Source organism: Micropterus dolomieu, linkage group LG23, assembly GCF_021292245.1.
Source record: "Micropterus dolomieu isolate WLL.071019.BEF.003 ecotype Adirondacks linkage group LG23, ASM2129224v1, whole genome shotgun sequence".
Classification (NCBI taxonomy): Eukaryota; Metazoa; Chordata; class Actinopteri; order Centrarchiformes; family Centrarchidae; genus Micropterus; species Micropterus dolomieu.
In genome coordinates, this window is record NC_060172.1 from 12329940 (window position 1) to 12349988 (window position 20049).

Sequence of the window (20049 nt, forward strand, 5' to 3'; positions counted from 1 at the left end):
GTACTTAAACCCAACCAAGTTGATTTTGTGCCTAAAATCTAACCAAGTTGTTTTTATGCCTAAACCTAACCAAGTTGTTTTTGTGCCTAAAACCTAACCAAGTTGTTTTTGTGCCTAAAATCTAACCAAATATTTTTTGTACCTAATCCTAACCAAGTCATTTTGGTGCATAAAACTAAGTCGTTTTGGTGCCTAAAATCTAACCAGGTCGTTTTGTGCCTAAAACTAACCAAGTTGTTTTGGTGCCTAAAACCTAACCAACGACTTTTCCTGCCTCAAACCTAACCAGGTTGTTTTGGTGCCTAAAATCTAACCAGGTCGTTTTGTGCCTAAAACTAACCAAGTCGTTTTGGTGCCTAAAAACTAACCAATCAGTTTTGGTGCCTAAAACCTAACCAACGACTTTTCCTGCCTAAAACCTAACCAGGTTGTTTTGGTGCCTAAAACCTAACCAACTACTTTTCATGCCTAAAACATAACCAGGTTGTTTTGGTGCCTAAAACCTAACCAACTAGTTTTTGTGCCTAAAACCTAACCAAGAAGTTTTTGTACCTAAAACCTAACCAAATAGTTTTTGTACCTAATCCTAACAAAGTTGTCTTTTGTACTTAAACCCAACCAAGTTGATTTTGTGCCTAAAATCTAACCAAGTTGTTTTTATGCCTAAACCTAACCAAGTTGTTTTTGTGCCTAAAACCTAACCAAGTTGTTTTTGTGCCTAAAATCTAACCAAATATTTTTTGTACCTAATCCTAACCAAGTCATTTTGGTGCATAAAACTAAGTCGTTTTGGTGCCTAAAATCTAACCAGGTCGTTTTGTGCCTAAAACTAACCAAGTTGTTTTGGTGCCTAAAACCTAACCAACGACTTTTCCTGCCTCAAACCTAACCAGGTTGTTTTGGTGCCTAAAATCTAACCAGGTCGTTTTGTGCCTAAAACTAACCAAGTCGTTTTGGTGCCTAAAAACTAACCAATCAGTTTTGGTGCCTAAAACCTAACCAACGACTTTTCCTGCCTAAAACCTAACCAGGTTGTTTTGGTGCCTAAAACCTAACCAACTACTTTTCATGCCTAAAACATAACCAGGTTGTTTTGGTGCCTAAAACCTAACCAACTAGTTTTTGTGCCTAAAACCTAACCAAGAAGTTTTTGTACCTAAAACCTAACCAAATAGTTTTTGTACCTAATCCTAACAAAGTTGTCTTTTGTACTTAAACCCAACCAAGTTGATTTTGTGCCTAAAATCTAACCAAGTTGTTTTTATGCCTAAACCTAACCAAGTTGTTTTTGTGCCTAAAACCTAACAAAGTTGTCTTTTGTACTTAAACCCAACCAAGTTGATTTTGTGCCTAAAACCTAACCAAGTCGTTTTGGTGCCTAGAACGTAACCAAATCCTTTTGGTGCCTAAAACCTAACCAAGTTGTTTTTGTGCCTAAACCTAACCAAATAGTTTTTGTGCCTAATCCTAACAAAGTTGTTTTTATGCCTAAACCTAACCAAGTTGTTTTTATGCCTAAACCTAACCAAGTTGTTTTTGTGCCTAAAACCTAACCAAGTTGTTTTTATGCCTAAAACCTAACCAAGTTGTTTTTGTGCCTAAAATCTAACCAAGTTGTTTTTATGCCTAAAACCTAACCAAGTTGTTTTTGTGCCTAAAATCTAACCAAATATTTTTTGTACCTAATCCTAACCAAGTCATTTTGGTGCATAAAACTAAGTCGTTTTGGTGCCTAAAATCTAACCAGGTCGTTTTGTGCCTAAAACTAACCAAGTCGTTTTGGTGCCTAAAACCTAACCAACGACTTTTCCTGCCTCAAACCTAACCAGGTTGTTTTGATGCCTAAAACCTAACCAGGTTGTTTTGATGCCTAAAACCTAACCAGGTTGTTTTGGTGCCTAAAACCTAACCAACTACTTTTCATGCCTAAAACCTAACCAGGTTGTTTTGGTGCCTAAAACCTAACCAACTAGTTTTTGTGCCTAAAACCTAACCAAGAAGTTTTTTAGAGAAATTATTTAGAAATTAAATGAAATGAGAATGATAACATTTTGCCTGCACCATCTTTACATTATTGTCTTAGGAAATTCCTTAGACAGAAAAGTTTATTATAGAAATCTATTTATCAATGGAAATTTTAATGCAATCAAAACTTGATTTTTGCCCTTTTTTCAGGTTACAGCAATAGCCCCTCAAAAGGTCTGTGCACATCCCTGACAAAGATTTAATGTGTAGGTAATCAGACAGCTTTGGAGTTGATGGATGGAAGGTGTACTTTTCATTTTCAGATCTATAAACCAGCAGTATCCCCCTGTTTCTAGTCTTTGTGCTAAACTAAGGTAACACATTTGATCACTGTCCCGCACAGAAACTGAAATTAGTAGGCTATGAAACTCTACATCTGACTGCGTAACTCAATGAACAAGCATTTCCCCTCAAAATATCTGACTAAGATACTGATTATCAGAACTAAATATACATTACTAGCAGCTTCAATCCCAAAACATCAGTATCAGCATCTTGTGTAAATTTCAAACTAAGAGGATCTCTTTACCTGGAGTAGAGAAATCTGATAATAGATCAATATGATTATATGTGCCTATTACACATCCACTGGTGCTGATGTTTCTGTTTTTTATTTGAATGCCATATCCTTTCTTAAAAGAAATCAGAATGTGCATGACGTGATTCCTGGAAACATATGGAAGCGTTTTTTTGTTATGTTATTAGGACAAATAGATTATGATGGTAATAACACAGTGGGTATGGTGGTACAAATGGATATATGATGTAGAATTAAAAGGCTAATAAAAGTGATTGGTTTTGCTTTGCAAATAAAGGTTTCTTTATTATTTAAAAAATAAAATGAAATGTTGTGTGTCACTTTTTGCAAAAACAGATAATGAGTGTCTCCTAGGGCATGCTGGGATACTGTGTAGGTTCCAGTCAGCCTGTATATGAATGAGTTATAAAGAATGGATAGAAAGATGAATAGATGGGGATGTTTGAAGGACAAACAGGTTCAGCCAACATCTCTTCCGTCTCAGTTATCTTTAGCTGTCAGCTTATGTTGTGGCAACAGTGAAGAGCAGCCAGTGAGCTTCAGTGTAATCAGGTCAAAACAATCTTTTAATCTAATGCACAACTGATCGTTTTACATTCAGAGGTAACATTTTGATCAACGTCAGGACTAAAGGTTGCATCTTACATAGACCAATGAAAATTTTGTCATTTAAGTTTTTATTTAAATGTTGGATTAATCAAACATGTGAAAAAACAAACACTTCAATATAATCCATACAAACATGTTAAATAGAAAAAATTAAAACACATCATCATTTGATACAAAAGAAATAATACCATCTATCCCCAACTATGAATGAATGAAGGATGTTAAAAAAAAAAAAGTCTTCCTCCTCTTACGTGTTATAGTTACCTTTACATTACATTACATTTATTCATTTAGCTGACGCTTTTGTCTAAAGCAACTTACAATTGCTATATATGTCAGAGGTCACACACCTCACAACACAACTAGGGGTTAAGTGTCTTGCTCAGGAACACATTAGTGGATGTGTCACAGTGGGAATTGAACCCGGGTCTCTCTTACCAAAGGCAGGTGTCTTATCCACTGTCTCATCACCACCCACCTATTTCCATTTTTTATATCTTTCAAAAAATTATCCCAGACCTGGTATAATTTTCCTTTGTTATCATTGAACCACATATTCTTATGTATGTAAATATAAAAACGCTAATGTCAAGTTTTTCACTGAGTTCTTCAAGATGTCAAATCTTTACAGCAAACTGCTGACTTTACAGGTAAAAGGTGGGAAATGTTTACATTTATTTAGTGCATTAACAATCAAATCAATCTCAACATGTCACAATTGGCTGACTTTAAGGCCATGGCACGTAGAGTTATTTTCTTTGCAGACCAGCAGACGTATTAATATACAATGTCGGCCAACTACATGTATATTTTAAAGGTGTGGTTTACCCGTGTAACATTAAAAACCCAAAAAATATATTTACCTCCTACCTAATGGTATCTAGTCATGCAAATTGTCTTGGTATTGACCGAATTGGTTTTGACATGTTCACTTCTACCCAAACTACATTAAAAAAATACACTGTTAACAGGTAAAACTATTCACAGTGAGATCTGTGGATTATTTTTCACAAAAGGTTGTAAAGGACATAGGCTACTTTCCCTGTTGCAGGGGGTAATGTCAATTTTTGCTTTGAGCAGCCCCATTGGATTGGGATGGCAGAAATCTCAAGGACAGAGAGCGCACAATACTTAAACTAGTTGCATGGCCAGACTCCATCAAGTGTTATAGTCAGGTCGACGCTTTTACTTTGACGGATTCATGCCGGAAGCCTTCAAGAAAGACAGGCTGATGCCACTTTTATTCTGAAGTATTTAGACCGGAAGCCGTCTCGGTGCCGAGAGGAACACAAGCTAGGAGAGTAACAGACGTTAAAAAACACTTTTGTTTGTTGATTGTGTGTTGTTTTAAAACGACATAGCCTGGAACCAATTATTTAAATGTCTGCCTGATGTGTGATGGTCAGAGATGAGCGTCACTTTGGATATAAGACTGAAAAGAGCAAACAAAGTTTACCATGAAGGGGTAAGTATAACGTTACGTGAACCACTACCAGCTAACAAGCTAACGTTACTACTATGGCCTGTGTCAGCTAGCAATAACGTTAACCTTTCTGTCTTGGTATTTACTAACTTTTAACTGTCAGTAAAGTAGTGTGTTTTATAAAGACGCTAGCTAGCTAGGAGGCGTTGTCTTCTCCGCACATGACCAGCAGCTGATTAGCAAGGTGTTACACCAAAATCTGTTACCCTGTCAGATTCTGTGCCACTCGAAGATCAGCTACAGCCTAAAAACACTGATGGACTGACAAAAACTGACAGGTGAATTGGCTGCTATCGCTACTGTAAAAGTGTAGGTAGGTAAAATCAATCTATCAAAATACAGTGTTCGAACATGATAAAAACATTTTCACTGGCAGCTACCGATACATCTATGAGACTTCTTCAGAATCAGACACAGCTTTATTGCCAAGTAGTTTTACACATACAAGGAATTTGCTTTATTGACCTAACGTTAAACATATAAAAATATGAAACTGAGGAAATACACAAGTTATAGAATAATAACAAAGACTATGTGCAATACGACATTTAATTGTTTACATGTGTCCCGGTGATGATTGAGCCCAGGATGGGCACTGGGTGATGGGGGTAGGTGGGGTTGGGCTCTTCCTGAGCCATCTCTACTTTGTTCAGAGCGTTGAGCTCCAGGTAGTTCTGGCTGCACCAGTTCACCAGATGGTCAGTTCACCACCTGGTCAGTCAACCACCTGTAGGCTGACTCATCCCCACGAAAGATGAGCCCAGTGAGGGTGGGGTCATCCGCAAGCTTCAGGAGCAGGATACTGCTATAAATCTTTATTACTAATTGGAACTCTACAGATAAATTGTCTAGTTATAATTAACAAGAAGCTGCAGTACAGAAATGGCAGACTAGTTTTGAGATTATTTAGAAACAGTGTCACCATTAAATGGTTTAATTGTTTGTTTTTGATGTCTTTATGTTAAAAAAGTCCTCCTTATCTCCTAAACTCCTACTTATCTGATTTTTTTTCTTTTACTGAACTCCCAAATATCAATATCTGACTACAGTATCGGTCTGGGTATAGTACTAATGCTGCGTTCCAGGCAACTTGGAACTCGGAAATTTCTGATCTCCTCCAACTACAAAAACTATCCGGGATCACGGTCAGCCATGGTTTTCGTTCACATTTGGCATAAATCACCACCATGCACCTGGAATGCTTTGAGGTCAGAAGTCAGAAGTTTCAACTGGGAAAAATCCCAGTTCTGACCTGTCTCGAACATAATTCCACCGTCTCCTCTACAGTAACATTTACTACTATTAAAATTGCTGCAAGAACCTGCTCCTGCAGATTCATCCTCCCTAACATTATGAGGACACGTCTGTTCCTCACCCAGGAGGCAGCGCATGTTATGTTTCAGACTCTTGTCATTTCGCAACCTGCTCCTGGCTGGTGTGCCTTATACAGTCTATGGTGTGCCTACATGTCAGCAGGGGCTAGTACGCTCTGTTACTGCCAATCGGCTTGGTACTCCCTCAGTACGAGGGGGGCACAGCTACCGCTCAACACAATCATGACTCTTTTGTCCTGTCCTGGTTTCACAATAGTGGGGGAAAAAACTAAGACAACAACAAAACACTCTTAAGGTAAAATAAAAAGCACCAGCAGTAAATGACAGTGTGTCGGGGTATTTTCACTTTTATTTAAATTGGGCTGCCCTCAGATGCACTGGTGAGAGAGAGTGAAAATGTAGCTGAAATTCTTTATCAGGTCTTAAAAGTGTAGCACTGGTACAGATGCTGGTGCCGCATTAGTTCTACATGTAATCCAACACTGCAGCAGGTCTAACATCAGAGTTTAAAATATTAAAATGGTGACTGTCGACCACGTACGTATTCATAGCCTCAGCAGTGTTATTTTGTGTGCAGGAAGCGGTGGCTGGTGTCATCTTGCTGGTGTGTAAGGAGGCGCTGCAGCACCACGGCATCTCTCTGAACATGGAGGGATTGGTGAACCTGCAGCTGAGCTCCAAGAGCGTCGGCGTCTTCGAGGCTTTCTACAACTCTGTCAAGGTGAACTATGATCCACATATAATAATTTAAATAGTCGGTCAGAAGGCCTGCAGTCTAAAGACTAGATCATGCCTCACTCATCCTCACAGAGAAATTTGATAAATAAAGACAGAATAGCAAAGCATACATTCTCTGGTTTCAGCTTCTCCTCCATGTGAAATGTGACTATTTTTATATAATTGTAAACTGAGTATCTTTTGGATTTTGATTGGACAAAAGAAAACGTTTGAAGACCTCAAACTGGGCTCTGGGAACTAGTGATGATAAATAATGAATTTGAAAGATCATCAACATATTAATTGATAATGAAAATAATTGCTGCTTACAGCCGCAATCCTTAAAATTTAACAGTTTCAAGACACATTGAGTCAAGTGTGGATGTTAGTGCTGAGACTAACAATTATTAATAAATATTATAATAATATACAATATTATTCTGTATTTATCATTTTGTCTAAAAAGAAAAGTGAAAAATAGCTGTCTAATTTTTTGACGTCTTGACTGGTCCAAACAAAACCTGAAAATGTTCAATTTCAAATCATATTAGACAAACATAATCAAGCAATTTTCCCCTTTAAGAAGATGGAAACAGAGAATGTTTATATTTTTGCTTGATAAATGACTCAGTCAATATGTTGTTTCACCTCAAATGGAAATACTTATACTTATCGTATAAATATGTCAGAAACATGTGTCCCATTTCAGAAGCCGTCTTCCCTCATTTTGTTTTTAAGGATAAATATGGCAAAAGAGGTTAACAAAGCTGTGTTCAGGTGCTCTTGTCAACCTGTAAAGGTAGAAAATAATCATGGGAATTGTTAATAATAATTAGCAGGTGTTTGGCTTCAGCATCACATGAATTGGACAGTGACAAACCCACATGTCAGTTATAAAAGTCAGACATAAACTGCAGTTTGTCTTTGTTAAATAGTCAGAGTTTGCAGGAAGGAACGGTTGATATTGACATTTAGGATTTCTGTAAATAAACGTTTGCTAATATTAATCAGACCAATCATTTGTCATGTTGCAGCCCATCCAGCTGATCAGCAGTAACATCGAGGTGGCCAAGGCAGGAAAAGTCCCGGCAGGCAAGACCGAGATCCCCTTTGAGTTCCCGCTGAACACAAAAGGCAACAAAGTGTTGTACGAGACCTACCACGGTGTCTTCGTCAACATTCAGGTGAGCGACGGACACAGAGGTTAAATCTGCATGCTCTTTACAGACACACAGACTTCTCATGGGAAGACAGCAGGTAGATTTTGTTTATGTGAACTGTGCTGAAGTACAAGGAGTAAGACACAAACTTCAAATACCTCTAGTTTAACTCTGTTTTCACCTCTTGACGTATCAGGGAAAATCCCTACGTGGTGACAGATCGGGAGGTCGCTTCCTTAAAAGTTCACAATCAGCAGTTTAGCTTTTGAATTAATTTTAAAATCATATTAATAATCTCACACAGTGCTGGTTGGCTTGTCTGCAGCAGAGTTCCCTTGGAAGAGGCACCGGTCCAATTAAGAATCCTTAATTTTATCAATTTAAACTTCACATTTCTTTATTTTATTCATGTATTTGTTTACATGTGAAAAAAATACAATTATTATAAAAGATATGACATGTACACAAAGAGATTTGCATATATACAAACGCATGTTTACTTACATATACTAAAGTAAACAAGATGTAGGAAGCTAACAGTTCACATAAAGACCTGCTAAACAAATCTCATTCCCTTTAATTTTTATGTAATTACATTGGATTGTGTGCAGATGACAAAAACCTATGTCACAAAATAATCAGTCACTCACTGTTCCCAAACGCAGAGAATGAACCTCCATGTAAAAAAAAAAACAACAACAAGAAACTAATTCACAAAGTTAAGGTTGAAATAGTTTTTCTGTCCTGTTTGTCTTCTCCTCAGTACACCCTCCGCTGTGACATGAAGCGCTCCCTGCTGGCCAAAGACCTGAGCAGGAGCTGTGAGTTCATTGTGCACTGTCAGGTGAGTGAAACTGATTTTATTTAGATAAAATACAGGGATGATGATTGAGGACATTTATTTAGAATTTGTTTTTAGTTATTTTTTTAATTACTTTATTCATATTGCTCTCTTGTCAGTGGTGGAATGTAAATAAGTACATTTATCCTTGGAGAAATTTGACTTACCTGCGCTTTACTTTTATTTCATGTGCTACTTTATACTTCTGCTGCACTACGATACTTTTTACTCTCCACTACATTTATCTGATAACTTTACAAGCTATGACTTTTGCCCACAAAACGTGTGAAAATGTACGCTGCAATGATTAGTCGATTAACAATTAATTGGAAACTATTTGGCTAAGCATTTAAGGGATTTTTCATGTAAAAAGATTTCATGACTCCAGCTTTACAGATGTGAGCGACATATTTCACTATTTTCCTAATTTTTATGAACCAAACAATAAATCAATTAATGGAGAAAATAATCAGTAGATTAATCCATAATGAGAATAATCATTAGTTGCAGTCTGATACAAAATAGTTCAAAATGAGCTCCACCTCAACTACAACAATAAAATCCTGCTATTACATGAATGTATTAGTAGTAGTAATAATCTAAAAATATAACATATAATAGTATTAAAAATATAACGGTCACAGGCGACTGCATTGAGTACTTTTTACTTGCTTTTACTATTTTAGTATTTTAACAGTGTGGTATCAGTAGTCTTATTTAAGTAAAGGATCTTAATACTTCCTCCACCACTGCTCTCTAGATGTTTAAGTGGTCACTGAGATTTCTATAGATGTTGATTCAACTTTTTCTCCAACCTAAATCTTGTGTACATCCCATCTGTGCTCTTTTGTTTGTTACAAACACGTGTGGCACATGGTGTCTGAAAGTGAGATTTTCTGGAGGTGCATCAGCTGAAACTCAGATGAGATTTTAACCGTGCTGCTCTTTTTTGTTTCCAGCCGCAGAAAGCTAAAGTTGTCCCAACTCCAGTCAACTTCACCATCACTCCAGACACCCTGCAGAATACCCGCGAGGTGAGGAAACAATGTGTATTTTATTGCTCCATGTTCATTTAAAAGCTGTACTGAGAGCACGAAACTTCCTTTCTTGTCCTTAGAGGAGTTCACTGCCAAAGTTCCTCATCAGAGGCCACTTAGATGCCACCAACTGTGTAATCAGCCAGCCGTTGACAGGAGAGGTGGTGGTGGAAAACTCGGATGTTCCCATCAAGAGTATTGAACTGCAGCTGGTGCGAGTAGAGACCTGTGGTGAGTTCACGCTGTGAGATGATTGGTTTAACCGTTCTGTGTTGCTTGTTTTCTAAACATCCTGCTGCGTGCAGGTTGTGCTGAAGGTTACGCTAGAGATGCCACGGAGATCCAGAATATCCAGATAGCTGAAGGTGATGTCTGCCACAGCTTCCCTATTCCCATCTACATGGTGTTCCCCAGACTGTTCACCTGCCCCACACTGGAGACCACCAACTTCAAAGTCGGTCAGTAAACCTCGCTACTCTGCAATAGGGCTGAACGATTTTGAAAAAATATCTATTTATTTTTTATGCACCGTATTACACGTTTTCTTTTTCAGAATAACCAGGGGTGTTTGAAAATGAATATGAATTTTAGGTGTAAATTTCATAGCTCATTACAGAACAATAACACAGCCAGCGACATTTTGGTGAAAACTGACAGCAACTGAGCTTCTTAAACCTCATAACCAATAAATAAAATAGGTGAATATTGAATGAGTACAAGAAGAAATATTATCTGAAATCAAACCATGTCACTCACCTTTCTGACTTCATATGGGTCAACTCCTAGAATGTGAATAGTTCACTCAAGACTCATAACCAATAATTAAGACGATTTGTTTGATATATTAATTTCCTATAAGGGATAATTGGACACAACCAAACTTTGAAGAAGGGGTTAGCTCTGTCTCATAGCTTTGTCTCATGAGGACCAGGGCTATTAACATGTTCCCTAAACCTCTTATTTGTATATTTTTATATAGGTTTATTATGCACCAGTTTACCCAGGCAAATTCCTTGTATGTGTACTACATCGCAATAAAGCATTTTGATTGACAGCAAGATACCCAGTCAGTTTGTGTGCAAACTTCACTTTAATGTGTCCAAACATTTATGGAAATCACCCAATTTATTTTTAATCAGATATTCATGACCATAGAATAGCGATGCTGTTCCTGTGGCGTGATGATCAGTAGGTTTGTTTCTCCCCTTTTTAGAGTTTGAAGTGAACATCGTCATCGTGCTTCATGATGACCACCTGATCACGGAGAACTTCCCTCTGAAGCTGTGCAGAGTCTGAACCTGGAAATCACATCGGCACTGAGATAAGTTCACTGCAGGCCTGGGCGCCCCAAAAACGCGAGTCTTCTGTTTCCATGTGGAGATCTGAACAGATTTTCTACATAATTTAATAATTCCTCTAAAGCCAGAAAAAGTAGTAATGCTAACCAAGAGTGGCTCCACCAGCAGGAAGTGGTTTTGACTTAATAAACCTGCTTTTCTTTTCATAAATACACAAGTGTTTTGATATTGTTCCTTTGTGAATTTGTTATTTCAGTTTAATAAATGAAAGTGAATATTGAAGTTTGTAGTGTAATTTCTAGTGTCATGAAAAAAATTGTACTTCCCAGGATTTTAAGCCTTTTACTCAATGAAAAAAAACTCCCACTGCCATAAGTATTTAAAAAAGATAAAAAATATTACATCTGCATATCAAATGTTATTGTCAGTGTTATGCCTGATTGTACCCCTATTAAGTAGAGACTCGGTCCACCTACAAGATTTATTTCCACAGCTTTTAACCATATGGTTAGTAAAGATATAAGCATGTGCTTCAACACGGCATGAATCAGAACAAATCCACTGTGCTTAATGTGTTGTGATGCCCCAGATACAGCTAACATTAGCGACGTCTTGCGCCCGGGTACAAAACACAGCCGATGTTCACCTTTTTAGATGGATGGTAAACGAATGATTTCTGCAAATGATCCCAATATATATGTATTTTTCTTATTTACAAGTCCCCTCTAGTACAGAAACTCCTTTCACTTTATCTACGGAGGAGAAAGATGAATTTCACCAAGCAGTGACAAGATTTGTGGTGAAGGGGTTGAAATGGGAACAGAGATGGGATTCTGTGCTGGGGGTATTGCGCAATACCAGCAAGAACGCAACATCTCAAACAGTCAGCAGCGTTTTGTGTGCTCGTGACATTGCAAGTTCATTCTTCTAAGAACGACTAGCAAGAAGATACTCCCCAACAACAGAAGTCCATTCTTGGTTTTGAGAAACACCCTGTGTGTTGCAATTTATGATGCGTGGTGCAAATGATCTAACATTTACCCTCAGTGCCCCGTGCACTCCAAACCATTATCCGAGGTTTAGCAGAAAAATGAATTGCTAATGCACTTTGACAAATAAAAGCCTTTGCACTTTAATGGCACTAAAAGATGATAACGAGCTCAAACACAAGACCTTCGTTTATTGAAAGTATAATTTGATGTTTCCCCCGCATGTCTAATCATTTTCAACAATACAAAAAAAACTTAGTCTATGCTTTTCATTTTAATGAAATAAGCAGTTAAAAAATAAAAAGATAAAAGCAGACGTGTAGGTAGTGAAGGATGGAGTGGGGGTGATAGGGTTAAGACATCACAGGGCTTGGCGTCTCCTTCCAGACAGCGCGGGGAAATCGTCAGGCAGTAATGCGTGATCTCTACAGGTGGGACAGGTGCTCTGCTCCTTCAGCCACGACCTTATACACTGAAAACAAACAGGACAAAGGCTGCACCTTAAAACCAGCAGCAGAAACTGAGAACAGCAGTCACTGTCCACACATCAAATCTAATCTTGTTTATTTATCTCCTTTTGATGGAAACTAGAACAATTTGATGTTATTCCGCTCTTTGGCAGATGGTGGCAGTAACATGCAAAGCAGCATAACAATGCACAGTGAACAAGGAGCGACTTCTTTGGAACCGTTTTATAAGGAAGGAAAAGCACATTTGTTAAAACCTGGAGGACACACACAATGCAATATTATTGTTCTCCAACGGAAATTTTCAAGACCATACAGGATTCAATTTAATATTTTTCAGGGTCAAACCAATCAAAGAATTATCAATAACAAGCCGGGACAATGTCAGTACTTTCCAGCTGTATATAGCAGTAATTCCTAGTAATATAATTAACGTAGGGCTGGGCAATAAAAAAAAAAAAAAAAAAAAAAATCAATATCATAAATGTTCGATAATGTTTCATTTAATTCATTTGAATAAAGAACAAATTAGTAATAAAACATTTTTTTAAAGGTTAATTTTACTATCGCCCAGACATCGACTCAGTCAAGTGGCAGAAAATTGATGAAAAATAAAGGCGGTTTAAGCGATTCTAATTCGGGGCTCATCTTTTTGTCCCACGTTGGCAAGACTGTCCAAAAAAATTAAAATTTGCAACATTGGTTCAGAAGCTGGTTTGGCATTTATCACAAACTTGTTAAACTTAAAAGCCTGCCGGCTCTAGAGTTGCAACACAAACAATGGAGTGCAGTGATGAAATCTTTAAAATGGTACATGAAGCAGTTTCTGAAGGCCCGTGCGGTTTCAACAAACATCAGTGTCTTTGCTCACCTCGTTGTGGAAGCCGTGTCTGCACTCCAGCACGCAGACGTCCTCTGGATTCATGTCATCGTGACAGATGATGCAAGGATCCTCAACGTTCAGCTGCAATCAAGACAAAGACACCAAGCAAAATTTCAGTCACGCTAGCACCTCCAGAGATGCCAATGTAGGTTAATGGATTGTTGAGAGATCTGTTAAAGCAAAGTAAGATCTTAAAAGTGTCTTATGACCACCTATTAATATCTTGCTTTTGTGTTCAGTGTGAAAGAGTACGATCGTTATTCACTCCCAAGTCAAATGAATGAAGTAGTCACAAGTAATGGAAACATGACGCTAATTTTCGCCCCCTTTTCCAGCTCATTGCTATGAGTAAATAGCTAGGAACATTATTTTTTACAGTTTGTGAGAGAGCTTATCCTGTTGTGTGTGAAAGTGAAATAATAAGACGTTACTGGCACTGTAAGAAATAGAACCTATTGAAAATGCTGAGTGAAAGAGGCATTGCTCGCAGCCCAAGCTAAGTAATATATAAAAGTAAAAAGTGCTGAAGAAAAAATTGCTTGCAGTAAAAAGATTTTTAAAAAGTAATGTAACATTAACACCGGCCTCCATGCTGCTTTCTACTGTTTCCTAACCGTGTTATCCGGAACCTGTGACATCCAACATGTCACGTCTCGTCTACCAGAAAGGAGTCATTCATCCACATTTAAGTAACTTGCATTTCCGTGCTAATTTTGGTGTAAAATGTGTATTAGCAAGTGTTAGCATACCAACCACTTCACTGTATACGAAAAATCAAAAAACAAACTACCGCACACTGATCTGACTTTACTACCTTTATTGTGAGCAACGTGTTTTGCCCATTGCTTCTTCAGGCTCACACTTCAAATGCATACATTTACTTTACAACAAACTTTGGACTTTAATTTTTCCCCATCATCTGCCTGAAGAGAAACACTTGTTTGACTCCGCCTATTTTAAAATCACTTCTCAAGTCAAATGTACTCCCTCATGTTTCATCCATTTTATTCTGTATTTTATCTTTTTGTATATTTTACTATTGTTGTTGCCTGATTTTTCTGCTTTGTGTTGTAAAGCACTGATCCTAAATAAAATCTGGCATCATTTAAAATGTGAAAGGTAAATCGTTGTGGGAAATTGTGATGGGAACTTGTTTATCTATTTATGATGTTGTATAGATTAAATGATTTGTCAAAGTAGTGAGAGAATAATTAGTAAGAGAGAGAGTTACAACTAGGACTGGACAATAAAACAATATTTTTTTCCCAACAATATAACAAATGTTCAATAAATATTCAATAGATGTTTGACTTTATTCACTTGAATCATACATTAATGAGGAATATTGTTTTTTAATAGTATGTTTATTTTGTTGAGGAAAAAGCTTTTACTTAATTTTACTCCTGCATATTTGTTGACAAAGATTTTACCATAATTGTTTTGAATGTTCTACCTCAGATTTGTGAAGTGATCCACTGTTTGGCATCAAATGTTGACCATAAAGAAGAGTTTAAACCACAACTCTTCAACTTTCACTCAGGAGCAAAAATCAGCCTCTAAATTCCTAAGAAATAACGATTTGTTACTTATCGTGATAATTAGATATCAAAAGATATGAAACTTTTTCTTGTGATAACATTATCGGGGCATATTGTTCAGCCCTAGTTACAACCCTAATCCAGGCTCACATTATCAGAAATGTCTTAAGTGCACTGTTACACACTGTTAGTTGCTGCTTCAATTCAAACTCTTGGAGTGTGTCAGTGTAGTTCATAGTAATGGATGATCTTGGACTCACCGCGTTGGACTGTGTGGGTCTCTGGGGTCCGAGTGGTTGCCAAACTGGGGTCACGTAAGGAGGGGTCACATATCCCCCGGTTTTTGATTTGGCAGCAGAATTAAGCTTCTCCTGAGAGAAAAAAACAAGACAAAACTCAATGTGACTTGTTTTCAGCTGACTGGGCTGTTAATACCACAAGCTCTTCCGGTAACAGAGACCTGAGTGGGCACCTCTGTGTCGGTCTAGGTCCAAATGACTGATTTTAAAGATCCATATTATATTTGAGGAATTAACAACACTACATTCACAATAGCACGATAATTTTTAATTGAGAGTTGTTACACCGGTTCCTACACAGACTTATTTTTAGTCCAGAAAAATCACTTAATTTGTACTTGTCTTATTGTCCCATTGTTTTTTGAACTTGTTCTTATTTACTAGATTTTCCTGTTTTTATTCTTACTGTATGTTACTCTATTTGATAAGTGTCACATGAATCCTTGCATGTGAAAATTAGTCATAAGTGTCTTCAGAAATGGACCGATGGTTCTGTCAAGCTGCAAAAAAAAAAGAAAATCAAATCACCAATGTCTCTGAATGTCATACTGAGGTGATACAAAAAGAAAATTATTCTGGCCGATTCCACGAGCTCGACAGGAGAATATTTTAACGGACAGACAAGCAGCACAAATGTGGAGTTTTGCATTTGGGTTTAATAGAAGTTATTCATGTTTCAAAGAGAAAAGGCTTCATGGATTTTATATCTGATCCTCAAAGCATCTCCGGGAATCTCTCCCAACCAGGCTACTCTAGAAGTTTTCATCTTCAGAAAGACTTTTTCCAAATACAGCTGTTGTCTTTTATTCGTCCATTACGATGTATTCTGTCTAATCAGGTCTGGTAGAGAGACCTGTCGTATTGCTGGGCCTCTCTGGTCTGTGTGTCATTGTGTTTAAAACTCCAGTGAATCCAGGCAAGCGGACCTTCAGCTCTGATCACGAGGTCACAGGAAATAAGTAAAACCTTTACATACCTGATTGTCAAGGATCAGTTGGGTCACTCCGCCGACCATATCCTGCAGCGCCATGTTGCTAAAACTTCCACCGCTGGTTGAACGAAACTCCTGGACAAATCTCATCAAGTCTGTCCTGAACACAAAGACACACACAATTTATTTTAATGTATTTTATTGCCTACATTTGTCCTGCAAGTGGATAACTGCCAGATTTCTTGAAGGTCGGGTATGCGATTCTGGGGAAAACAAATCCAATACACTGTCTATCTCCTTGAGGACCGCTAGCTGTCTGTTCTGTGTGTGCGTTGAAAACTATGAAGTACACAGCCTTGACAGGTGGGCAACATTAGTGTTCCCATGTTTAATCAGAGTTTCACTGAACCATTTGTTCAGTATTGTTTTGTCAGTTGTGGTGACGTTGGCTATAGAAGCAGGAAAGCTGGGGGAGGGGTGTATTTGTTTGGCTGTTCAAATATCAACAATCTTTCTCCAGAATTAAATACCCCAGCTTTAGATCTAAAAGGTTTCTTCAGTTTGTTTCCATTCTTTGTACATACAGCACAAGACTGTTACCAAAAACAACTGAGTTTAAGCTTTTTGTGCCAAATAATTATAAAATTAAAAATGCACGTTGTGTAGTAAAATTACAGAAAAAGCAACTTGCCCATTATACTGGATTTTTTAAGGCCGATTATCAATATTGATAGTTGGAAATCTGAAAAATTTGACTACATATCTAAAGGATATTTTTAACAATCAATATCGATACAAACCTCTTAGATGTGCTTTTTTTTGAAGAATTATAAACAAATTACAGAGAGAGAGACATGCTGATGCTCTCTGCTGGACAAACTATACTGTTACTAAATTACATAGTTTTGAGGTATTTCTGTACTGCAGTTTCTAGGTGCTTATCAGCTGACGAATACACATACCAATATGTCTGCAATAAGCTAATGTTTGTCGATATATCTACCTGGCAGATTTGTCTAGCTCTACAAGAGAAAAGTGAAAACACATAGCTGACCATCTGATGGGAGGCAGCCATTTGTCTGTAAACAATCTGTGTACAAATTATGGGGGGAAATAATAATGGAAATTAGTTTTTTTAATACCCGAGTTAGCAGGTTAACTTGCATGCTGTCACAAGTATGTACAAGTTGGTATCAGCGTTACCTTGTATAGTCAGGGAACATGGTGGCCAGGCGCTCCATGGCTTTGTCAAACACAGTGCTGTGTGGAGGCTCCAGAGTCCTGGTCGGAGGTTTGTGCTGCAACTGAGCCACCGGCCGCTCCGGCTCAGTTGCAGACTGCTGGGTGAGCGGAGGAGAGCTGTGGGAGGACTGGGCTGATGACGAAGGGACAAGTTCTCTGGCTGCTGCAGACAGCTGCAATATTAATATTTGCAACATTAATATTTTTCTATATTTAAATGGGTCATTACTGTTAAATTGCCATAGAATTTTTTTTATTTTTTATTTTTTTTTACTGTGTTTGATTTTTGATTAAGACATTCTACTATTAGAGATAAACAAAGCTACTGCCAGCCCGATAATATATTATATGCCACCATGAGGTGTCTGCAATGACTACCACATTTCCTCCATGAGAGCCAATACTCAGTCGGTACTCTAGTAGACTATTGCCGTCCAAGTAGCACAACTTTCCACATGATCCTACAAATATTTCACAATAAGAGCCTAGTTAGCATTGAAAGATTCTGTCCACAGAAACGCTAGAGATTTTTAATCTGAAACGGATACAGCAAGTTCATTTTTTTAACCATGTCTGACACATTCTACAGATAAAAACATTTAAACTGCGGTGAAAGTAGTAATGTTACTTAGAGCCCGACCGATATGAGCTAATTGCATTTAATCGGCATCGGCCGTTTATAAAAGCAGATATGACTATTAAAAAACAAACCTAGACTCAGATCCTTCACTCATGTCATGGGTATTGCATAGTTTGCCCACCAGGGGGCGACCAGCTGCAGCTCCCCTGTTAACACCACAAAAACCAGGAAAGAAAACAATCTGCTGACCGGAGTTTACTCATGTAGAAACCAAGGGGGTAAGCCAGATCGGACAGTGAAGCCGACCAAAGCCTGCATGTAGGGGATCCATGTAGGCCCCAAAATGACGTCAAACCCTGTGACACCTGTTGCACATGAGATGCAACTGTATTGCTTAGATTATAAACTCTCGGCATTCTAAAAAAAAAAAAAAAACACACACACAAAAAAAAAAAACTACTGCGTCTACTGCGATCATGCGCAGTACGTAACTGTACATTTATTTCAAACAGTATGGCAGTTCTAGCGAACAGTCCACATTTGTCCCTAGTTCATCACGTCTAAATATTCTCTAAAGTCATGTAACGTTACAGCAGCTCACGCTGCCCGTTGCTAAATTAGCCACAAAGCTAATGCCATGTTTATCAGTGGAGGAGCGCTAACGTTAATGAGCCGTTAAACTATAGCTTCTAACATATTCTAAATATATCTGCAGCCGCCTGTCTGCATTTAGGAAAAGGTTTTATAGTCCACATACATACCAGCTTTCAACATCTGCCTGTTCGAAGTGTAGTTTACACAGTAAAGGGGTCTACTATCCAAATCATTCTTAAGATCAAAATATCAGCTCATAAATCGGCTCTTTCTCACTTTAATATTGGCCCCCAAAAACCCATATCGGTTGGGCTCTAATGTTACTGGTATGATACCCAGATGATTTTCACCGACTGAGAACTGTGCATCTCATGAAGGAAAAAAACAAAAAAAAAACAAAAAAAAAAAAAACAGGAAAAGCTGAATCTCTAGATGATGTGCTGCTCTAACCTGTTAACATAGGCGCCAAAATGAAAAGCAAGCGGTCCTGCGATGCACACGTGCTGCTCAGGAAGGTTGTGTGGCCCCATGTAATTCACCAGATTGACTTTTACTACTTATATATTCTTTTTTACACATTTGTAATTAATTGAATTGTTCAAAAAATAAACAAAAGTTAAATCTGAAGTTAGAAACAAGTCAAAGATAATGACTTCAAATTGTTTTTTTTGTAAAACCAATAAAGAAAAGGATATTTATTTACAAATATATAAAACTGAAAAGCCTCCTCCATGTTTGAGAAGCTTGAACTAATGTTAATAAACTGTAACATGCTGTTCTCGTTAGGCTGTACTGTTGAAATGTCTTACTGGAGGTTCAGGCTGGTCGTTGATGCTGACTGGTAGCAGCTCGCTGACTCTTCTGCCGTTCTTCACTTGATCTATTTGCTCCTGGAACTGAGCCTGTGAAACATACAGAGACAAGTCTTACTAAACATCTGGTTTAACACACCCACACGCACACTCCAACACCCCCCCCCTAAGGCATCCCTCAATTCAACACCATTGATCCCGTAAATCCTGGACACTTCCATTAAAAATCAATAAATAGCTTGTTTCAGCGGTGAAGTCTTAATTTCTCAGTCGCCATAATGAAAAAGTCAGTTGCACCTTGTTGAAGAAAAGCCAGAAGTTTGCAAATGAGTCCTAAGCCAAATTGATGGCTTTCCAGACTTTGGGGGCGCAGGGGTCGTTAGCGGCAATAGCACGGCAACCAGGGCACAGAATTAACACCCGACAAGGGCCAAATGTGTGTAGATTGAACATCAGACGGCTGTAAATGTTTGTTAAAAAATTGTTACATGACAAAAAAAAAAGTGAGTTTTAACATCATTTACTGGTGCACAGCTTCTGTCCTCCATCTATGTCAGACACACAATTTGTTTAGGAGTTTCTAAACTCTGTCGTGAAATTGAGCGTCTGTTTAGCGCACAGCATCACGTTTCATGTTCCCACTCTGCTGTTGAAATAGCAAAAATAAATATG

General features: G+C 37.9%; 3 protein-coding genes across 3 annotated transcripts in view; 2 read left to right on the forward strand and 1 right to left on the reverse strand.

Moving 5' to 3' along the window:
- kcnj15 (potassium inwardly rectifying channel subfamily J member 15) overlaps positions 1-2866 on the forward strand; it is a 9750-nt gene extending 6884 nt beyond the window's left edge. Inside the window, exon 3 of the mRNA XM_046041138.1 lies at positions 2176-2866. The gene's annotated coding sequence lies outside the window, so the exon portion shown is untranslated. The remainder of the gene's footprint in view (positions 1-2175) is intronic.
- Positions 2867-4433: 1567 nt separating this feature from the next.
- Positions 4434-11324, forward strand: vps26c (VPS26 endosomal protein sorting factor C). Its single transcript, XM_046039386.1, has 8 exons — positions 4434-4637; positions 6567-6710; positions 7741-7890; positions 8630-8710; positions 9667-9741; positions 9825-9975; positions 10050-10202; positions 10958-11324. Exons 1-8 carry the CDS (start codon positions 4581-4583, stop codon positions 11038-11040), a joined length of 894 nt encoding a protein of 297 aa, XP_045895342.1. The 5' UTR covers positions 4434-4580; the 3' UTR covers positions 11041-11324.
- An 878-nt stretch (positions 11325-12202) lies between these two features.
- The window catches only part of ttc3 (tetratricopeptide repeat domain 3), a 39121-nt gene continuing 31274 nt past the window's right edge, over positions 12203-20049 (reverse strand). The window contains exons 41-46 of the mRNA XM_046039384.1: positions 19375-19467; positions 17353-17564; positions 16195-16309; positions 15180-15290; positions 13370-13462; positions 12203-12503 (exon numbers count right to left, since the gene is read on the reverse strand). Of these exons, the coding sequence (XP_045895340.1) occupies positions 12393-12503; positions 13370-13462; positions 15180-15290; positions 16195-16309; positions 17353-17564; positions 19375-19467 (735 nt within the window). The 3' untranslated portion in view covers positions 12203-12392. The remainder of the gene's footprint in view (positions 12504-13369; positions 13463-15179; positions 15291-16194; positions 16310-17352; positions 17565-19374; positions 19468-20049) is intronic.